The sequence below is a fragment of the Coregonus lavaretus genome (assembly GCF_964263955.1).
Source record: "Coregonus lavaretus genome assembly, chromosome: 14".
Classification (NCBI taxonomy): Eukaryota; Metazoa; Chordata; class Actinopteri; order Salmoniformes; family Salmonidae; genus Coregonus; species Coregonus lavaretus.
Genome location: NC_140001.1, coordinates 29,763,200 through 29,782,973, shown reverse-complemented (window position 1 = coordinate 29,782,973; position 19,774 = coordinate 29,763,200). Strand labels below are relative to the sequence as shown.

Sequence of the window (19,774 nt, the reverse complement as noted above, 5' to 3'; positions counted from 1 at the left end):
TATTCCCCTTTCTAACATGTCCTGCAAATGTTTGTTAAACTCTGCTTACAGATGAACAGGCACACGCCTCAATGCTTGTTTGATAGGCCTGGTGTCCATTGTGTCAATCCTATGCTGGACTAGTTTTGTGCAGCCCAACTCAAAGTCACCAGTGCTAAACACTCCCACATACCTCCCCACCATTTCCTTTACAGCTATCAGCTGCACCTCAGTTAGCTGGCTGCAATCTATGTCCAGCTCTTGCACTAACTATTCTACGTCCCACTTTGCAGTGGTGTGAGAGTACGGCGGCTGGTTAGAATCCTGTAGGCTATCAACGATAGTGTCTTCACTACCCTTCTCCCAGATAGAGAATCCCCCCTGTTCAGTGCCCTCCCTCATTAACTGTGATTCAGGGGTTACATTCATCACACGCACTGGCAGTTTACCCTTCACTGAGCTGCCAACGCTACATGCTACCAACAGGTTGTTTATATCAGTAACTTTAGCACAAGGCTCAAGAAGACCCTCCATTTTGTCATTGTTTACTGTACCCTCAACTTTACCAGTTACAAACATTTCACTTCTAGAGGGGATAATCGTGTCATTCATCACTACCACTTTACACACTCCCCATATCCGTCCCCTGAAAATCAATGGAATCTGCTTCCCCAAAACACAGCATGTTTTATTTTGCAAATCAATTACAGCCCTGTATTTTACCAGGAGTTTGTCCCTATCAGTTCTCTGGCTGGTCTGCGTTGCAAGCGACGACAACGTCCCAGGTCAGATTCAGACCGTCAATGACTGTGGACCAGCTCCCCAGGACTGAGAGAAACTGTACATTTTCTGCTTTAACTGTGCTGTGGTATGGTTGCAGTGTATCACTTTTACCTCCAGTAGCATTTCTCCATACCTCTTCGTGTACCATGGAAACCTGGGCCCCCCGAGTCCACCATGACCTCACACTCGAAGTCAGCAATTTTGCACTCAAGGTTAACCCCACTCCCCACAACACTTGAAGTAATCCTCGCTGCGGACTGGTCAGCTGTGCGTGTAGTTGAAGCCGATGCGGCACTGTCCTTTTCCACGTATGGACAGTCTTTTTTCATGTGCATTGTGCACCCACAGTGCCAGCAGGCCATACTATTGATCGCCATAGGTCATCCTCTGTTGCTTCTAGGGAACCTAGATTGCCCTCTCGGTATCCTCCCGCGGCGGCCGCCATTGCTGCTTTAGAAGACCCTGGAAACGATATTCTGCTCTGGTATGTCTCCCTCTGATGTGGCTCCCTCGCTGCCAGATGCTGCACCTCTCACTGCGACGCTCTCACACAATAACTCAAACATCTATTTTGGAACACTGACATTGTCTCTAACTGGAGGCAGATTAACCTTGCTTGTCCCACACATGTTCACTTTGTATTGTGTAGTGTCTTTGCTTTCCAGCAATTCTAGCTGCCTTATCTGATCAAGCTCTATAGCAATGCTAATTGCCTTTTCCAAAGTTTTTGGCACTGCCTTGCGCAGGTGCATACGAAGATCACTGCACCCAATGTATGTAATAAAATGGTCTCATGCAAGCGAATCACGTGTGCTCGTGCTATAATCTGGGTAAGCCTTTGAAGCTAGCCTGCTTAAGTTAAATCATGTCCAAAGTCACGAATACACTCACCCACTTTATGTTTTCTGTCCTGAGAAAATGCACAATTCCAGTCAGCATGCTCCGGTGGCTCAAAATGCTGCTGCAAAGCCACTTTCACACTGTTGTAATCGTTCTTGGTATCCTGAGGTAAAGTACTGCAAAATCTCTGCTCATTTCCCCTCAGCAAAAGCATAAGAAAGATGCAAATTGCCATCCATTCACTTGCGCTGCTTACTCAAACTGTTCAATCCAAGCAGTCCATTCCTCTTCTTTCCCCTCAAAAGATTCTGGCATAAACCCTGGCCGGTCAATCCACCTGTCCATGGCACCCGGCTGATCCACCACCGACTGTCGGTCGGTGGTTGTTGATTGCTGTTCTCGGGTTGTTCGACTTTTCCCTCCATTTTCCCACGCAACTAGCCAGCCAATGTTAGCCAAACTAGTGAGTTGCTGTTAGCTATATAGTTGACGTGCCACCAATTTGTAACGAGCCTGTAAGGCCACCAAAACTCACACATAGTTTGTTAACTAGCATAAACAGTCTAAGACGATGATTTCCAATGAAATAATCTAGTAGTTTTTTATTTGGATGAACACAGTGCACCCCAGCACTAACCCGACGCACATAGGTGCCTCTCAAAACTCCCTCACTCTCAACATGCCCCAGCATCATCACATACAGCAACTAATTTGCATAACATTATGTGCTAAGAGACATTCAAATGTGTACACACATTACAATATTTCATGATGTGTGGGCTAACATGTGCACATGTGCTGTGCCAAATCTGTGATTTTGTGAATTTTTATTGGGTAAGCATTTGAATAAGCCGCCTCAATATTTGCAGCCGTAGGTGGTAATATCTCTCTAGGAGCTGATCCATAGTCAGTATTTTTGAATAATTATAACGTTAAGGAAAGATTTGAATGTAGAAAGTTGATCCCGAGAGCAGCGCTGCCTTTCTTTTGATCCTGTCAGTATCAACACATGCTCCAACGACGCACTCTGCAGCGGTTCTCTTCGGCTGTTGTAGGAAAGCCAAACATGCTGACTAGACCTGGCACATGCGTGCGCCCCCCATCATGCGCATGTTGATTTTGTCCATCCACACCAGACGCGATCAGGACACGCAGGTTGAAATATCAAAACTAAATCTGAACCAACTATATTAATTTGGGGACAGGTCAAAACACATTAAACATTCGTGGCCATTTAGCTAGCTAGCTTGCTGTTTCTAGCTAATTTGTCCTGGGATATAAACATTGGGTTGTTATTTTACCTGAAATACACAAGGTCTTTTTTTTCTGGATCTTTGTAGAATTTTGACCCATTTTGAGTCACACAAAATCGTGTATTCTCTACTCTGACAATTAATCCACAGATAAAAGGGGAAACCTAGTCCGTTTCTAGTAGTCTGCTTCCTTCTTCTTCTTCTGTGGACTTTACATGGCGGTTGGCAACCAACTTTAAGGTGCATTACCACCTCCAACTGGACTGGAGTGTGGACCTCAGTTCATCTTCCAATCACCCATGTGGGTATATGCTCCTAAAAACCAAGGAGGAGATGGGAGAGGTGGGACTTGCAGCCTGCCAAGTGTCAAAAATAGAACCAAGAATAGAACCAAGAACCAAGTTCTATTTTAGTGTTTGCCTTTGCAGACGCTTGTTGAGCAGTTTGGATTAAATGATTGAATAACATGTATATGTAAATTTATTTTGCAATGCTCGCGCAAGTAACGCGATCGGTGTGGTCAGCATGTAAATTCCATCACTATCAGGAAACCGGGCCCAGGTTGCTAAACTGAACTCTCAGCTGATTGGCTTCCTGCTGCATACGGGCCGCCAGTTGTGACAATTTTTTACCAGTTGTGACAATTTTTTACCAGTTGTAGGTAGGCTATTTAGATTGTCATTACGGAGACACCTATTCCAAACCTTTTTCCATAAAACATATTAATACTCATATTAATGAAACTACCATTAGGCTAAATGTGGAGAATTATACATTTGCCTCTGTTGGCCATCAAGTAGCCTATTAATGTATATGTAATTGTAGGCTACCATTTGATACAATAAATATGTTTAAATTACGATATCACTGGAGTCATTGCAAATCAATTTGTGCCACTTGTGTAGCCTACCTGGAGCTGGCAAACCAATTTAATAAATAGCCTACAACTTCAGTTTATTGTTGTTGTAGCCTTGTGTTATTATGAACACATTAGATTGACCATAACAGTAGTCAGATTAGATTAGGCTACAGGTAAAACAAATTCTAAAAAATAAACACTGGCTGTTGTTGACAAGCATATTCAGTTCATATACATATTATTAATATTTAATTCAGTGATTTAAATTATGACCCCATCCTCAGTAGCTTATTCCAGCAGGCTCCTGGGGAAACAAGCACTTCTTATTGCGAAATCGCCTAGCTATTCATGTTGAATAACTTAGTCTGTTAATTTGAACTAAGCAAACGGCTAAACATTGCCTACATCTTGTCTAGGCTACTGTAGACTATCTGAAATGAGATGTAGGCCTACCAGGGGCAATAGGCTACCTGCATTTATCCAAGCAAACTATGGCAAAATGTAATTAGAATCATAATCCCAGATTTTTGTCTGTAGCCTATGCCTATTGAAATGACAAGTCAATCTCGCAAATGGGCCATTTATAACGGTTTGTAATCTTAACATCTGGCACATAATAACAGCACAATTGCTAGAAAATAGCCTAACATTTGTTTTTTTATGTTCATCCAAGTGTTTCTTGCTCAGAGATTTCGAGATCTTCTGTCCAACTTTCATCACTCAAACTCTCCTGTCGGATTTATCTATAGTTATGCACATGCGCAAAGGGGATTTATTTACAATTATAAACCTGGTTCGAGCCCTGAATGCTGATTGGCTGAAAGCCGTGGTATATGAGACCATATACCACGGGTATGACAAAACATTACTTTTTACTGTTGCAATTATGTTGGTAACCAGTTTATAACAGCAATAAGGCACCCTGGGGGTTTGTGGTATATGGCCAATATACCACGGCTAACGGCTGTATCCAGGCACTCCGCGTTAAGTCGTGCTTAAGAACAGCCCTTAGCTGTGGTATATTGGCTATACAGTATACCACAAACCCCCGGGGTGCCTTATTACTTAATCATAGCAGTCAAGGTGAGTTAAATCGACATCCATTGATGGAAAATGATCTTGCGAGTTTAATAAGGGCAAATTATATTTTCTCTTGTCACATATTCAAATTCCTTTATTACGTCATGTCATAGCTTGCAATTATTATTATTTTGAGGAAACCCGAAATTTGCTTCTAACGGTCGTTACAAGTTAATATGATATTCCTTCTTAATTGGCTCGATAACGTTATGGAAAAATTGTTATTGTAGATATGGCAACTCCTCTATTGCTGTGAGAGAAAAAAACAACTGGGCTAGTTTTCAGGCCTTTTGGGCAGGTTTTGAGTGGTCATTGAGCTAGAATTTTTTGCTTGACCTGGCAACCCTGCTTCTCGGCATCCTGTTGTGTTCTCAACACAAAGTCCTCAGAGATCTTCTCCATCTGGTGCAGAGAGCTCTTCAACTTCCTGATCACCTCATTTTTCTTAGAGATCTGAGAGAGCAGAGGGTAGGGGGGTGGGGAGAGAGTGGAGGGGGGAGAGATGAGAGTGAGAGAGAAAGATAGAGAAAATAAAGAGGTGAAGTTTTGGACAACTGATCTAGAATTATCATGGGTTAAATATTTCAAGGACTAAACTCTGGTGTAATAACAACAGTAGTATAATGATAATGATAACTGTATATATCAGCACCTCTGCATCTCTGTCTTTAATGGCGGCAGAGATTTCCGTCTCCAGTGTTGCAACCAGCTCCATGTTGTTGTCATGGCGTTGCAACCAGCTCCATGTTGTTGTCATGGCGCAGCGACACCTCCTGCATGTAGCATGTTCTTTCACATTACTCAGCCGGGCTGGTGAGCAGTTTCTCTAACAGTACCCCCTACAACTCCCGCAGCCCTCCAACCAGCCCCTCACTAATCTTTTTTGAATTCAGGCTGTAAAACTACAACATTTGGAATAAGTCAAAGGGTATGAATACTTACTGAAGGCACTGTATTTGTAGGTTTTACAACTCAGTTGCTAGAGACCAATGAGGTTGGCTTCCATAAGCATTTACATTTTAGTCATTTAGCAGACGCTCTTATCCAGAGCGACTTACAGTTAGTGAGTGCATACATTATTTTTTTATTTTTCATACTGGCCTCTCATGGGAATCGAACCCACAACCCTGGCGTTGCAAACGCCATTCTCTAACAACTGAGCTACATCCCTGCCGGCCATTCCCTCCCCTACCCTGGGCCAATTGTGCGCCGCCCCATGGGTCTCCCGGGTCACGGCCGGCTATGACAGAGCCTGGATTCGAACCAGGATCTCTAGTGGCACAGCTATGCGATGCAGTGCCTTAGACCACTGCGCCACTCCAAAGACAGCGCCGGAGAAGATGGCTGCCGTTTTACAGCCCTCTAACCAATTGTACTATTATGTGTGTTTTTCCGCGTTATTTGTAATTTATTTTGTACATAATGTTTCTGCCATCGTCTCTTATAACCAAAGAGAGCTTCTGGATATCAGGACAGCGATTACTCACCTCGCATTGGACGAATAATTTTTCTTCAACGAGGCGTTCGCGAAGGATTTCCTACAGACACCCTACAAGGCCCAGATCCCCGTCATTCGCGTGAGGAAGAGACGGAGATATCGTGGACGCAGATCCGGGTGCCTTGTAAGGATCCGACGGCGAGCGAGTAAACTGCCTCTCCCATCAATCCTATTAGCCAACGTTCAATCTTTTGAGAATAAAATTGACGATTTAAGATTACGGTTATCCTACCAACGGGACATTAAAAACTGTAATATCTTATGTTTCACGGAGTCGTGGCTGAACGACAACAATGATAACATTCAGCTAGCAGGCTATACGCTACATCGACAGGACAGAACGGCAGACTCCGGTAAGACAAGGGGCGGCGGTCTGTGTATATTTGTAAACAACAGCTGGTGCACAAAATCAAATACTAAGGAAGTCTCGAGGTTTTGCTCGCCTGAGGTAGAGTATCTTATGATAAGCTGTAGACCACACTATTTACCAAGAGAGTTTTCATCTATATTTTTCATAGCTGTCTATTTACCACCACAAACCAATGCTGGCATTAAGATTGCACTGAATGAGTTGTACAAGGCCATTAATCAACAGGAAAACGCTCATCCAGATGCAGCGCTCCTAGTAGCCGGGGACTTTAATGCAGGGAAACTTAAATCCGTTCTACCTAATTTCTACCAGCATGTTAAATGTGCAACCAGAGGGAAAAAAACTTTAGACCACCTTTACTCCACACACAGAGACGCATACAAAGCTCTCCCTCGCCCTCCATTTGGCAAATCTGACCATAACTCTATCCTCCTGATTCCTGCTTATAAGCAAAAACTGAAGCAGAAAGCACCAGTGATTCGGTTAATAAAAAAGTGGTCAGATGACGCAGATGCTAAGCTACAGGACTGTTTTGCTAGCACAGACTGGAACATGTTCCGGGATTCTTCAGACAGCATTGAGGAGTACACCACATCAGTCACTGGCTTCATCAATAAGTGCATCGATGATGTCGTCCCCACAGTGACCGTACGTACATACCCCAACCAGAAGCCATGGATTACAGGAAACATCCGCACTGAGCTAAAGGGTAGAGCTGCCGCTTTCAAGGAACGGGACTCTAACCCGGACGCTTATAAGAAATCCCGCTATGACCTCCGACGAACCATCAAACAGGCAAAGAGTCAATACAGGTCTAAGATTGAATCATACTACACTGGCTCTGACGCTCGTCGGATGTGGCAGGGCTTGAAAACTATTACAGACTACAAAGGGAAGCACAGCCGCGAGCTGCCCAGTGACACAAGCCTACCAGACAAGCTAAACCACTTCTATGCTCGCTTCGAGGCAAGCAACACTGAAGCATGCATGAGAGCACCAGCTGTTCCGGACGACTATGTGATCACGCTCTCCGTAGCCGATGTGAGTAAGACTTTTAAGCAGGTCAACATTCACAAGGCCGCAGGGCCAGACGGATTACCAGGACGTGTACTCCGAGCATGTGCTGACCAACTGGCAAGTGTCTTCACTGACATTTTCAACATGTCCCTGACTGAGTCTGTAATACCAACATGTTTCAAGCAGACCACCATAGTCCCCGTGCCCAAGAACTCTAAGATAACCTGCCTAAATGACTACCGACCCGTAGCACTGACGTCTGTAGCCATGAAGTGCTTTGAAAGACTGGTCATGGCTCACATCAACAGCATAATCCCAGAAACCCTAGACCCACTCCAATTTGCATACCGCCCCAACAGATCCACAGATGATGCAATCTCTATCGCACTCCACACTGCCCTTTCCCACCTGGACAAGAGGAACACCTACGTGAGAATGCTATTCATTGACTACAGCTCAGCATTCAACACCATAGTGCCCTCTAAGCTCATCACTAAGCTAAGGATCCTGGGACTAAACACCTCCCTCTGCAACTGGATCCTGGACTTCCTGACGGGCCGCCCCCAGGTGGTAAGGGTAGGTAACAACACATCTGCCACACTGATCCTCAACACGGGGGCCCCTCAGGGGTGCGTGCTCAGTCCCCTCCTGTACTCTCTGTTCACCCATGACTGCATGGCCAGGCACGACTCCAACACCATCATTAAGTTTGCCGACGACACAACAGTGGTAGGCCTGATCACCGACAACGATGAGACAGCCTATAGGGAGGAGGTCAGAGATCTGGCCGTGTGGTGCCAGGACAACAACCTCTCCCTCAACGTGACCAAGACAAAGGAGATGATTGTGGACTACAGGAAAAAAAAGAGGACTGAGCACACCCCCATTCTCATCGACGGGGCTGTAGTGGAACAGGTTGAGAGCTTCAAGTTCCTTGGTGTCCACATCACCAACGAACTATCATGGTCCAAACACACCAAGACAGTCGTGAAGAGGGCACGACAAAGCCTATTCCCCCTCAGGAGACTAAAAAGATTTGGCATGGGTCCTCAGATCCTCAAAAAATTATACAGCTGCACCATCGAGAGCATCCTGACTGGTTGCATCACCGCCTGGTATGGCAACTGCTTGGCCTCTGACCGCAAGGCACTACAGAGGGTAGTGCGTACGGCCCAGTACATCACTGGGGCAAAGCTCCCTGCCATCCAGGACCTCTATACCAGGCGGTGTCAGAGGAAGGCCCTCAAAATTGTCAAAGACTCCAGCCACCCTAGTCATAGACTGTTCTCTCTGCTACCGCACGGCAAGCGGTACCGGAGTGCCAAGTCTAGGTCCAAAAGACTTCTCAACAGCTTCTACCCCCAAGCCATAAGACTCCTGAACAGCTAATCATGGCTACCCGGACTATTTGCACTGCCCCCCCACCCCATCCTTTTTACGCTGCTGCTACTCTGTTAAGTAAGTATTTATGCATAGTCACTTTAACTCTACCCACATGTACATATTACCTCAACTACCTCAACTAGCCGGTGCCCCCGCACATTGACTCTGCAACGGTACCCCCCTGTATATATAGCCTCCCTACTGTCACTTTATTTTACTGTATATATAGCCTCCCTACTGTCACTTTATTTTACTTCTGCTCTTTTTTTCTCAACACTTTTTTTGTTGTTGTTTTATTCTTACTTTTTTGTTTAAAATAAATGCACTGTTGGTTAAGGGCTGTAAGTAAGCATTTCACTGTAATGTCTGCACCTGTTGTATTCGGCGCATGTGACCAATAAAATTTGATTTGATTTGATTTGATTTGACAATATAAGCCTTTTATATTGTTAAAAGTCACCTTGTTCGAGAGAGATTTACATGGTTATCAAAACGTTACACTAGGGTAAGCCTTCACGAAACACAGCCCTTATTTTAAGTGTTTCTAAAATTCCCTATGGTAAAAATTAATGCTGGAAAAACGACTGGAACCATTTTCCTGTTTGACCGCTAGGTTTTATGGGCATTATGACACCTCCACTGTGGGGCTCTATTTTGATGGAGATACCGTTATTTGAAAATATCTCATATTTATTTTTACTTTGGATACAAAACTTAGTTGATGGTGGTACCAACAAAATGCATATGAGTCATGGATTTACAAAACTCTTGACTTGACTCCTCTCATTCTTCCCGCTAGCAAATATTTTTGTAGGCAGTAGATGCTGATGGACTGGACATCGATTAGTTAGGATAGCATAGCTTCCTCGTCAATGACAGACGTCAACTCGGGACAAATCAAACAGCAGTAGCTAGCCATTTGACTAATAAACGAGCTTGTCTTCATTAACAGTCGTTTATCTGGTGCTTTTCGAGCACTCTTAGCTAGTTTAGTGGAGTCACCTGGAAAGTTAGCTAGTTATCCAGTTAGCAAGAAATCGCTAACGTTAGCTAGCTAGCAAGATGCGTCGTTATGCTAGATGGAGATGATAGCTAGCTATGTCGTGTATGGTTTGACCATAGCATTAGCCAGTAGCTAAGGGCTAGCCCAGGGGGGGTACAACGTCGCTTTTTCCTGTGGATTTCATCTTGCCAGGCCGGGAGAATGGAGGGTACTGATGACGACGTGCCCCTCATCCTGACCTGGGATGATGCGACCAGCGGTCTGTTGAGCGAGGAGACAGAGAGGGGAGACGAGAGTAAGTTTTTGTTGACATCCACATCTTACTGCGTAGCTAGATGCTAGAGATCAAAAGTGGCTGCAGCCCGTGACACATTTTATTGCATTTAGCACAGCATATTCATAATGGCTATCGTCATTTTTAGGATTTCTCTTTTGTAATCTGTTTGTAACTTTTGTTGTCTCATCATAATGATGATCATTAGTTTACTTGCTAGGCCCTCAGCTTCAGTCTTTTGCACATCAGTTCACTTCTAATTCTATTATATTCGTTCTAATGTTCAGCATAGATCAAATTATGCCTGCGAAACAACTATGAGCTATTCAGAGCCTTATTGTTTTGGTGACCTATCCTGTTTGGGGTTTGTTGGTTGATGATGACTCAGTTGTCATGATGACTCAATAAGTGTTTAACAGTTACAGATGTCCAGAACTTTCTGAACTTTTCGTTACTTCACTGAACTTTGTTCAATGTTTCAAGTTTCACATTTTGATTAGTGGTATGTACATGATACACATGGTGTACACCGTCCAACGACGGTGCAGGTTCCTTCTCGACAATGCAACAATAACAAGACCCATACACTAAAATGTATGCACGCATGACTGTAAGTCGCTTTGGATAAAAGCGTCTGCTAAATGGCATATTATTATATTATTATTATAAGAAAATATAAGAAAACGAACAAAGTAAATGGCGCAGTAATAATAATATAATTAACATTTTAGCATAAGTATAATACATGAAGGCACAATTTCTAGTCCAATATTTACACGTGTTTTGGGGAAGGGGGGCAAGTGTTTAAATTGTGTAGTATTTAGCAATCATAAGAGTGGTAGCAGCAGTTGTGTGTGTGTAGATGAGTGTATATTTATGTGGGTGGGTGAGTGAGTGCCAATGTGCTAACATGCTGACCACACCGCCCACGTCGCAAAATAAATGTAGACATACATGTTATTCAATCATTGCAGCCACACTGCTCGCGCGAGCGTCTGTGTAGCCAGGCGCTAAAATAGAACTTGGTTCTATTTGTGATGCTTGACATGCTGCAAGTCTCTCCTCTCCCATCTCCTCCTTGGATTTTAGGAGCATATATGCCAGTGTTGCCAACTCCTCAGTAAGGAAAGTAGCTATTGGCTGCCCTAAAAGTCGCTAGAAGTCACTAAATGACGTCATCACATAATTTGCATAATTGGCCATGTGCATGTAATTGTGATGGATGCTGTAGGAGAGAGGAATAAGGTCATGGGAGAGACAAAAAGTGAGTAAAAACACCCTAAATATGTTTAGAACTACAAATGAAAAGTCGCTAAGTTGGCAACACTGCATATACCCATGTGAGTGATTGAAAGCTGAACTGAGGTCCACACTCCAGTCCAGTTGGTGGTGGTAATGCACCTTAAAGTTGGTTGCCAACCGTCATATAAAGTCCGAAGAAGAAGAAGCCTGAAGGAGGAGAGATTATAATAATATAATATAATATGCCATTTAGCAGACGCTTTTATCCAAAGCGACTTACAGTCATGCGTGCATACATTTTTGTGTATGGGTGGTCCCGGGGATCGAACCCACTACCTTGGCGTTACAAGCGCCGTGCTCTACCAGCTGTGGCTTAATTGTCGGAGTAGAGGACCTTGTGCATTTCAGGTAAAATAACAACCCAATGTTTATATCCCAGGACAAATTAGCTAGCAACAGCAAGCTAGCTAGATAAATTGCCATACATGTTTAATGCCTTTCGACCTGTACCCAAATTAAAATAGTTGGTTCAGAGTTCGTTTTGATATTTCAACCTGCGTGTCCTGATCGCGTCTGGTGTGGGTGGACAAAACAAACATGCATGCGATGGCGCACGTGGACGCACATGCGTGCCCGGTCTAGTCAGCATGTAAGGTGCGGAGAGTCAGTACAGGTGGTCAGTCCAGTTCAAGTGTTCAGTAGTCTGATGGCTTGTAGATAGAAACTGTCTCTGAGCCTGTTGGTATCAGACCTCATGCTCTGATATACACACACACACACACAGATTCATGCTACACACACGTCACAACTGCTGCTACCAGACCCTTATTATGATTGCTAAATACTGCACAATTTAAAACACTTGCCCCCCAATTCCCCCTTCCCGAAAAGGGACTGAACAGCTCCTGGCTGGGGTGTGTGGGGTCCTTGATGATGTTGCGGGCCTTCCTCAGGCACCATTCCGAGTAACTGTCCTGGGTGGGTGGGAGTACGGTCCCAGTGATGTACTGGGCCGTCTTCACCACCTGCTGGAGGGCCTTGTGGTCATGGACGGAGCAATTCCTGTACCAGGCCGTGATGCAACCGTCTCGCTCTCTCTCTCTCTCTCTCTCTCTACCGCACCTGCTGTCTCAACCTCTGAATGCTCAGCTATAAAAAGCCAACTGACATTTACTCCTGTTGCACCCTCTAAAACCACTGTGATTATTATTTGACCCTGCTGGTCATCAATGAACGTTTGAACATCTTGAAGAATGATCTGGCCTTAATGGCCATCTACACTTGTAATCTCCACCCGGCACAGCCAGAAGAGGGCTGGCCACCTCTAAGAGCCTGGTTCCTCTCTAGGTTTCTTCCTAGGTTCCTGCCTTTTCTAGGGAGTTTTTCCTAGCCACCATGCTTCTACATCTGCATTGCTTGCTGTTTGGGGTTTTAGGCTGGGTTTCTGTATAAGCACTTTGTGACATCTGCTGATTGTAAAAAGGGCTTTATAAATACATTTGATTGATTGAGGACTCAGGACGCTCTCGATGGTGCAGCGGTAGTATTTGGAGAGGACCCAGGGTGGCATGCCACATTTTTTTCAGCCGCCTTAGGAAGTAGAGACGCTGTTGCAGGTGGGGACTAGCCTGGGACAGGGACAGGTTGATGATGTCTGAGAAGACAGTACAGGTCTTGTACAGGTAGGTTATGATGACTAGGTTATGAGTGACTATGAGGCACTATGAAAATCTGTTTTTAAATCAGTTAGGCTAAATGACCTCAAACTAGAATTAACTTTTAGGAATTAATGTTAATATGTTCTGCATTTCTCTAAGTGGTGCAGTAAAAAATAAATCTGGCTATATAATCTGTTCAAGAGATGTATTGCATGATCACATTTATGTGCAATTTTTTTTCATGTTCACATGCTTGAAAAAGTGGTCATACGCCAAACAACTTCGGCAAAGAACCACTGCCAAATTAATTGAATGAAGGGTCGTTCCATTTGATTTCGATCACTTTCTGACTGCACTCCTTTAGATTTTAAGGAACCCTTCCATACTTGGGAGAAGTGGACAGAAAGTGACTTTTTGGACCTGAATGCTAAAACATTCAGGCGATAGAGGTGCTCAAAGCTTTACCCATTTTTCATACCCCACCCTACCATGAGACATCCATGTCTTCATCACTGAAAAATATAAATTGTTGAGTTTGATATAATTTGAAAGCTTACAAACAGGGTTGTCAAACTATAATATAATTTCTTGAAATACGTTTTTTTAATGAAACAATTTCATTTTTTTTTACCTTTAACGTTATTTAGCAAAAAATGCGTAAAATGAGATTTTTTTTACATTTTCATATATGTTGGAGTTTAGATCTTATTTGACATAATCAAAGGTGTTTGTTGTGCCAACCATCGGTGAGACACAGCATGCTATTTAATACAGGGTGGGTGTCATGTTTTGGCGGATGAATGTACTAACATTTTAATAAAATAGACATTTAATAATAATAATAATAATATGCCATTTAGCAGACGCTTTTATCCAAAGCGACTTACAGTCGTGCGTGCATACATTTTTTTTTTGTGTATGATAAAGATGGTTAGAGGTCCATACATCAGAGAATGTTGGGAATATCCATTGTTTTAAATTGAATGGTCAATCTTCCATCGGAAAGCTATTGAAATCATAGTGTGTTCTAAGTTCATAAGTTCTGTAGTTGCCATGGCGCCCTAGTAGCTCCTGTAAATACAGCTGAAGTCGGAAGTTTACATACATACCAAATACATTTAAACTCAGTTTTTCACAATTCCTGACATTTAATCTTAGTAAAAATTCCCTGTCTTAGGTCAGTTAGGATCACCACTTTATTTTAAGAATGTGAAATGTCAGAATAATAGTAGAATGATTTATTTCAGCTTTTATTTCTTTCATCACATTCCCAGTGGGTCAGAAGTTTACATACACTCAATTAGTATTTGGTAGTGTCAAATTGCGTCCATTCGAATCTGGTATAGGAACAAAAAGAGGTCAATACACGTCTTCTAAGATAGACTAGTATTTTAATTAATGCAAACACTTGAATGGTAAATATGATGTTCGTATATACGGGCCCACTGAAACACCACGCAGGGCAGTCAGAAAACTAACTTTTTCAACCCAAGGTTCTTCTTTAATACTCTGACAGAGATAGTTCCTGCTCCAGGCTGGGCCTGTCAGAGTAGAGGCTGGGTGTGGTTTAAACTTACCCAACCTATCGATGGCGCACAGGCTGGTCCCAGCCTCTTGGCGCTTCACTGTTGCCAGGACTGTCCCTTGCTTCTTTATTGCTCCTCCCACTTCCTTTGTCTTTTATGGCGGCTAAATTCGACTTTCATTCAGTTCAGAATCAATAGTAATCCAATCAATCAATCCCTTATCTTGTAAAAACACTCATGTTTAGTTCAAACTCTGTTCTACCCCGGCTCTCCCGGGCTTGACCTGAAGACTGATGGTTGGTCATGACCGGTCCATACTTAAATCTTTCAAACCTAACACAAACCCCCTAAATTTAACATAACAACCCTTTATAACCATCATACTAGGTGTGTTGTTTTTTATTTGAAAAACCCAATTTGAAAAACAACAACCACAAATAGCCAGGCCCCACTTAATTTGGTAGCTCACTTTTATGACCTAAATACTGCCTAACTTCACTACTGCTCCCCCTAGCCCTGGGCAACATTCCAATGAGATAAGCTAATCTCTTTCTCCTGGTTATACATTTTGTTAACCTTCAATTACCATCAGTAATCTAAAGATGGTAGTACACACAAAACATGATACAGATATCCCCAGTCCTAACCCATCAATAATTGTTTGTATCAATCTAATTCCTCATAACTAATCCATAAAACCACTCAAAATTCCTCGAGTATACAATTATTATTTAATTGATTACCCTAAATCTGCTACATGTGATCTCATCTCAAATGATCCATTATCAATTATTTGATCAACCCCCTAGGAAAATCTGTCTCCCCTTCTATGTGCTAAGTCAATAGTAGCCAATTCAAACACCTCACAATTTGGATCAAAGGGTTCTACTCTTTCTCCCTCAAGGACTAGTCACGCCTTATCTTCCTCTTCCTCACACTCAAAGCTAGGAAATAGACGTCTGTTAGGCTTCTCTCTCTTTTCTTTCTTTCCTCCTCCCCTGGGTCTGCATTGAAATAGTTATGGCCTGTCTTACCACAGTATCTGCATGGGACCTCACACTCTCTGGCGAAATGCCCTCCTTTGTTACAGTTGAAGCATCGACCTCCCCCGCTGTAGCCTTCACTTTTCCCTGCCTTTACCCGCTATTTCCCCAAGAGTGGCCATTAGGTACTCTGCTCATTTCTGCTCTTTCTTGGCTCTGTCCTGTCTATTATTCTGCTCATGATGGATTGCATGTCTCTCTGAGGCTATTACACAATTCAGTTATTTTCCCAACATACTCTCCGTGATCGGCCCATGGCAAAAGTGTCCTCTGGGCATCCCCTGAAACCCATTGCCCTCTAACGGCAGCCCAAACCTTACTATTCCTGTTTTGGGGTGGGTCATTCCTTCTACCGCTCTGGCCACGTCCTCTGTGTTCATGGCCTGTCTGCTAAATGGCATATTATTATTATTACTGTATACATCTAAGGTTGCTGGGGCCTCTTTCATTCCCCGCCAATAGATTAGGTAGGGCTATCAGTGGGTACTGGCCCCCTCCTACTCTGTCTCTCTCTCACTGCTTCTTTCTCCTTTACACACCTTCCTCACATTAATTTCAAGTGTGGATTTTAGAACCTTCAATGTTCTTTCCGCTTCTCCACTGGTAGTCATGTTTTCGTTTTAATTTGTAATATTCGTCCGTTATTTAATTATTTAAAGTACGTCTATCTATTTATTTAAATCAAATTATTCCCACCTAATTAGTTAAAGTCGGTGCATATTTATATTTCAACGATAAACCAAATTATTTCAGTCTAATTATTTAACCAGTATTTTGCAGGGTCAAACATCAAACATTAAATTAAATAATAAACCAAATTGCTTCAACTTAATTATTTAAAACCAGTATTATGCTTTGTCAAACATCAAACGTTACAGTTCAGTTATATCAGTTCAAACGTTTCAGTTTAGTCATACTCGTTATTCATTATTTTTACCTTTATATTCCCAATTTACTATTACTCCTTCCAACCTCGCCTCCTATTCCTCCTCCTATCTACAAAATACTCCGCCGAACCTAGCCGTACCCTCGTAGTTACGGACCTTGCCGGTGTAATTCCTCGAACCTAGCCGTACCCTCGTAGTTACGAACCTTGCCGATACCAATTACTAATTCAATTATCCCCTATATTATCAAAAATTTCCCGAACCTAGCCGTACCCTCGTAGTTACGGACCTTGCCGGTGTAATTCCTCGAACCTAGCCGTACCCTCGTAGTTACGGACCTTGCCGGTAGAACAATACTCTATGGTACCATGGTTTAACATCACATTCACCACAGGTTTGCATGTCACAATATGGTGCTTATCTACTCATAATAATTCGTATAATAATTCATAATTTAGTTCACTTACATCAAACAGGTGTTTCACAAAATTAATTTGGATAAAGCCAATGTGCAGAACTTTAGTTCTATAACAATAGGTGTCTGCTTACCTGTTTTTAGTTGTCCGGACTCTTTGTGAAACACACCGTCCAACGGCAGCGATGTCCAATCGGCCGGACAATTCCCAGCGAAGTCCCTCTACCAGAACACGTCGTTGGTCACCAATTGTCAAATTGCGTCCATTCGAATCTGGTATAGGAACAAAAAGAGGTCAATACACGTCTTCTAAGATAGACTAGTATTTTAATTAATGCAAACACTTGAATGGTAAATATGATGTTCGTATATACGGGCCCACTGAAACACCACGCAGGGCAGTCAGAAAACTAACTTTTTCAACCCAATGTTCTTCTTTAATACTCTGACAGAGATAGTTCCTGCTCCAGGCTGGGCCTGTCAGAGTAGAGGCTGGGTGTGGTTTAAACTTACCCAACCTATCGATGGCGCACAGGCTGGTCCCAGCCTCTTGGCGCTTCACTGTTGCCAGGACTGTCCCTTGCTTCTTTATTGCTCCTCCCACTTCCTTTGTCTTTTATGGCGGCTAAATTCGACTTTCATTCAGTTCAGAATCAATAGTAATCCAATCAATCAATCCCTTATCTTGTAAAAACACTCATGTTTAGTTCAAACTCTGTTCTACCCCGGCTCTCCCGGGCTTGACCTGAAGACTGATGGTTGGTCATGACCGGTCCATACTTAAATCTTTCAAACCTAACACAAACCCCCTAAATTTAACATAACAACCCTTTATAACCATCATACTAGGTGTGTTGTTTTTTATTTGAAAAACCCAATTTGAAAAACAACAACCACAAATAGCCAGGCCCCACTTAATTTGGTAGCTCACTTTTATGACCTAAATACTGCCTAACTTCACTACTGCTCCCCCTAGCCCTGGGCAACATTCCAATGAGATAAGCTAATCTCTTTCTCCTGGTTATACATTTTGTTAACCTTCAATTACCATCAGTAATCTAAAGATGGTAGTACACACAAAACATGATACAGATATCCCCAGTCCTAACCCATCAATAATTGTTTGTATCAATCTAATTCCTCATAACTAATCCATAAAACCACTCAAAATTCCTCGAGTATACAATTATTATTTAATTGATTACCCTAAATCTGCTACATGTGATCTCATCTCAAATGATCCATTATCAATTATTTGATCAACCCCCTAGGAAAATCTGTCTCCCCTTCTATGTGCTAAGTCAATAGTAGCCAATTCAAACACCTCACAATTTGGATCAAAGGGTTCTACTCTTTCTCCCTCAAGGACTAGTCACGCCTTATCTTCCTCTTCCTCACACTCAAAGCTAGGAAATAGACGTCTGTTAGGCTTCTCTCTCTTTTCTTTCTTTCCTCCTCCCCTGGTTCTGCATTGAAAATAGTTATGGCCTGTCTTACCACAGTATCTGCATGGGACCTCACACTCTCTGGCGAAATGCCCTCCTTTGTTACAGTTGAAGCATCGACCTCCCCCGCTGTAGCCTTCACTTTTCCCTGCCTTTACCCGCTATTTCCCCAAGAGTGGCCATTAGGTACTCTGCTCATTTCTGCTCTTTCTTGGCTCTGTCCTGTCTGTTATTCTGCTCATGATGGATTGCATGTCTCTCTGAGGCTATTACACAATTCAGTTATTTTCCCAACATACTCTCCGTGATCGGCCCATGGCAAAAGTGTCCTCTGGGCATCCCCTGAAACCCATTGCCCTCTAACGGCAGCCCAAACCTTACTATTCCTGTTTTGGGGTGGGTCATTCCTTCTACCGCTCTGGCCACGTCCTCTGTGTTCATGGCCTGTCTGCTAAATGGCATATTATTATTATTACTGTATACATCTAAGGTTGCTGGGGCCTCTTTCATTCCCCGCCAATAGATTAGGTAGGGCTATCAGTGGGTACTGGCCCCCTCCTACTCTGTCTCTCTCTCACTGCTTCTTTCTCCTTTACACACCTTCCTCACATTCATTTCAAGTGTGGATTTTAGAGCCTTCAATGTTCTTTCCGCTTCTCCACTGGTAGTCATGTTTTCGTTTTAATTTGTAATATTCGTCCGTTATTTAATTATTTAAAGTACGTCTATCTATTTATTTAAATCAAATTATTCCCACCTAATTAGTTAAAGTCGGTGCATATTTATATTTCAACGATAAACCAAATTATTGCAGTCTAATTATTTAACCAGTATTTTGCAGGGTCAAACATCAAACATTAAATTAAATAATAAACCAAATTGCTTCAACTTAATTATTTAAAACCAGTATTATGCTATGTCAAACATCAAACGTTACAGTTCAGTTATATCAGTTCAAACGTTTCAGTTTAGTCATACTCGTTATTCATTATTTTTACCTTTATATTCCCAATTTACTATTACTCCTTCCAACCTCGCCTAATATTCCTCCTCCTATCTACAAAATACTCCGCCGAACCTAGCCGTACCCTCGTAGTTACGGACCTTGCCGGTCGCCAGTATTTATCTAAAATTTCCCGAACCTAGCCGTACCCTCGTAGTTACGGACCTTGCCGGTGTAATTCCTCGAACCTAGCCGTACCCTCGTAGTTACGGACCT

The 19,774-nt window shown here is 42.8% G+C and overlaps 2 protein-coding genes across 2 annotated transcripts in view; one reads left to right on the top strand and one right to left on the bottom strand.

The window, feature by feature from the left end:
- LOC311141106 (dynein regulatory complex protein 10-like) overlaps positions 1–19,774 on the bottom strand; it is a gene marked incomplete at its 3' end in the record, with an annotated part of 32,520 nt that overhangs the window by 10,260 nt on the left and 2,486 nt on the right. The window contains 3 exon segments of the mRNA XM_084176371.1: positions 5,113–5,247; positions 5,447–5,567; positions 17,245–17,383. Coding sequence (XP_084032497.1) covers positions 5,113–5,247; positions 5,447–5,551 — 240 coding nt within the window. The 5' untranslated portion in view covers positions 5,552–5,567; positions 17,245–17,383.
- Positions 10,158–19,774, top strand: part of tpcn1 (two pore segment channel 1) — a 32,368-nt gene continuing 22,751 nt past the window's right edge. Inside the window, exon 1 of the mRNA XM_084177305.1 lies at positions 10,158–10,360. Within this exon, the coding sequence (XP_084033431.1) occupies positions 10,267–10,360 (94 nt within the window). The 5' untranslated portion in view covers positions 10,158–10,266. The remainder of the gene's footprint in view (positions 10,361–19,774) is intronic.